At 61.2% G+C, this 3,240-nt stretch overlaps 1 protein-coding gene across 1 annotated transcript; it reads left to right on the top strand.

Moving 5' to 3' along the window:
- Positions 1–619: 619 nt before the first annotated feature.
- Positions 620–1,964, top strand: SSTR1 (somatostatin receptor 1). The gene has a single exon (XM_089907630.1). It carries the CDS (start codon positions 789–791, stop codon positions 1,962–1,964), a length of 1,176 nt encoding a protein of 391 aa, XP_089763756.1. The 5' UTR covers positions 620–788.
- Positions 1,965–3,240: the final 1,276 nt, after the last annotated feature.

Raw genomic sequence — 3,240 nt, forward strand, 5'->3', positions numbered from 1 at the left:
AGGCACTTTGCACGGGCCATCTACGCGTCGGTCTGGAGGTAGCGTGCCTTGGGTAAGGACTTCCGCAGCGGTTCTCAGGAGCAGAGCAGGCGGGGGTGGGGGAGTTTGGGGTCCCGGACGACTGGACGGGAGTGGGTCCCCCAGGGTGGGGCAGCAACTGAGGGAAACGGAGATGAACTCCAGACATCCGTGCCTAGGGTCTGCTTCAGTCTTTGCTTTGGATAGAAGCAGGGTGAGATGGGACAGAACCTCCACCTTTGTTTCCCATCCACCCTTCATGAAAGCGGAGAAACTCCCCAGGTCCCCCTGATGGGGATGGGTAAAGGGGTGCTGCAGGGGAACCCCAGAAGCAGCTGCTCTAGTCGATCGGAGCTCAAAACTGGGAAGGAAAAAACTGGGCGAGGGGTGATAAGCCACCTATATCGCCTACCTCCCTCTCTTTCTCCGCCCCCCCCAATTTCGTAGCTGCTGACGCGCGGGTGGTGCCTATTAATCATTCACCAGCCCACAGCCGCGGCAGTTAATGGCTGTGCCGCGCGGGGCCCTAGTCTCCCGGCACGTTCGCGTGTGCCCAGGTGCCCTGGAGCGGCGAGCGGCTGCGCGCAGGCAGCCGCTGGGCGATGCGCTCCGCCGGCGCCGGTGGAGCCGCGCTCCCTGCAGTCTCTGAGCGCTTCCCCCAGGCGCCCAGCGGCTGTGAGCTGCGGACGGACGGCCGGGGTGCCAAGTGACAGCGCAAGAGGCGGGGGCGCCAGTAGAACTCCCCAGCCCTGGCAGCCCCATCGGCCCCCATGTTGTTCCCCAATGGCACCGCCTCCTCTCCCTCCTCTCCTAGCCCCAGCCCAGGCAGCTGTGGCGAAGGCGGCGGCAGCAGGGGCCCCGGGGCCGGAGCTGCAGACGGGATGGAGGAGCCGGGGCGAAATGCGTCCCAGAACGGGACCTTGAGCGAGGGCCAGGGCAGCGCTATCCTCATCTCTTTCATCTACTCCGTGGTGTGCCTGGTGGGGCTGTGTGGGAACTCCATGGTCATCTACGTGATCCTGCGCTACGCCAAGATGAAGACGGCCACCAACATCTACATCCTCAACCTGGCCATCGCCGATGAGCTGCTCATGCTCAGCGTGCCCTTCTTGGTCACCTCCACGTTGCTTCGCCACTGGCCCTTCGGCGCGCTGCTCTGCCGCCTCGTGCTCAGCGTGGACGCAGTCAACATGTTCACCAGCATTTACTGTCTTACTGTGCTTAGCGTGGACCGCTACGTGGCCGTGGTGCACCCTATCAAGGCAGCACGCTACCGCCGGCCCACCGTGGCCAAGGTGGTGAATCTGGGCGTGTGGGTGCTATCGCTGCTCGTCATTCTGCCCATCGTGGTCTTCTCGCGCACGGCGGCCAACAGTGACGGCACGGTGGCCTGCAACATGCTCATGCCCGAGCCCGCCCAGCGCTGGCTGGTGGGCTTCGTGTTGTACACTTTTCTCATGGGCTTTCTGCTGCCCGTCGGGGCCATCTGCCTGTGTTACGTGCTCATCATCGCCAAAATGCGCATGGTGGCCCTCAAGGCCGGCTGGCAACAGCGCAAGCGCTCAGAGCGCAAGATCACCCTGATGGTGATGATGGTGGTGATGGTGTTTGTCATCTGCTGGATGCCTTTCTATGTGGTGCAGCTAGTCAACGTGTTCGCAGAGCAGGACGACGCCACGGTGAGCCAGCTGTCGGTCATCCTCGGCTATGCCAACAGCTGCGCCAACCCCATCCTCTATGGCTTCCTTTCAGACAACTTCAAGCGCTCTTTCCAGCGCATCCTTTGCCTCAGCTGGATGGACAACGCCGCCGAGGAGCCAGTCGACTACTACGCCACGGCCCTCAAGAGCCGCGCCTACAGTGTGGAGGACTTCCAGCCTGAGAACCTGGAGTCCGGCGGCGTCTTCCGTAATGGCACCTGCACGTCCCGGATCACTACTCTCTGAGCCCGGGCCAAGCAGGGGCTTTGTACCAAGAGAAGGGGAGGATGAGGAGAAAGGAAGGCCGGGTGCGAGAGCTGAAAGTATCCCAGGAGTCCGGGTGCAATGGGGAAAGTGGGGCTAGGACACTGTGTGCTTCTGGTGGAGACCCGAGAAAGGCGCGCGACAAAGGTGGAATTGGACGCTTTGCTTATAAACTGGGAAGACTAGCGGGCCCCCTTCTCCTCTTTCGCTTCTTCCTCCCCTGCGATTGCATTTCTGCATCCCTCTTCGCCCCTCCCTTGGCAATTTCGGTGTTTCTTTACGCCCCGTCCTACCGGTGCAGATCGTGAACTTATTAACGTCGCCAGCTGAGCCTGATCCTCAGCCTCTACAGCCGTCGTTTCTGTTTAAGCTGAGCCACGGTTACCGCCACGGGTTTCCCTCGGGAAAACCCAGCTGGCCCTCAGCCGCGCCCTGCAGGGCCCCTCGCTCTCCAGAATCTGCTTGATGCCTCTAGCGGAGTCTCGAGAACCACCACTCTCCCTTTCTGCAGCCCTACTTCAAAGGAAGTCAGTCTTGAGAAGGATCTCGGCAGCTGGTCCTTTCTCCCACCCTCGGGTGAAGGAAGGTGCGCGCTTCGCCGAGCCCCTCCGCCACTCCCACTCCACCCAGAGCGGAGCCAGGTGCTTAGTAAAATCGGTCCCGCGCTTCGAACCCCAGGCATCCCGCAGTCCTTATCCAAAGCCCACTTTGGAGCAAAAAGGAGCTGAGAACAAGCGACTAGGGGTTTTTAAAAGATTCCGGGCTTTGGTGGGGGAGGAGGGCTTGTAATGGAAGGCCCCCTCCCGCCCGGCTCACAAACGGCTCTTTTAGTTTCAAAGACCAAGAGCTAGGCACTCCCGGGGCGCTGGTCTGCATTAGGCCAGGAAGGACAGGGCGCACTTTCCCCGGGGGCCGCCCGGGAGCTTGGCTGCAGCTCCACTAGGCTTTGTCCTTCACGCAAGCTTCTGGAGGTGCACATCCAAGAGTAACGACAGGCACCGGGCCGGGACCTCAGGTGACGTCTTCCCAGTCTCGGCCGATCCCGACCGCGTCGCCGCCACCTGCAGGTAGAGGGTGCGGCCTGCCCGACCCCTGAGGGCTGCTGCCTTTCAAGCGGTGCCTAATAGGTTATTTTCTTGCTTAACATATTTATTTATTTATTTGTGGTGTTTGAAAAAAATGTGTCTCTGCTTTCCTTTTCTCCACTTGCCTAGCCCAGGGCCTCTTCTTCGGGACACTGGCGATGGGGCGGGCGCGG

Source organism: Delphinapterus leucas, chromosome 2, assembly GCF_059928025.1.
Source record: "Delphinapterus leucas isolate spDelLeu-1000000601 "Yukka" chromosome 2, BTC_Dleu_Yukka2, whole genome shotgun sequence".
Classification (NCBI taxonomy): Eukaryota; Metazoa; Chordata; class Mammalia; order Artiodactyla; family Monodontidae; genus Delphinapterus; species Delphinapterus leucas.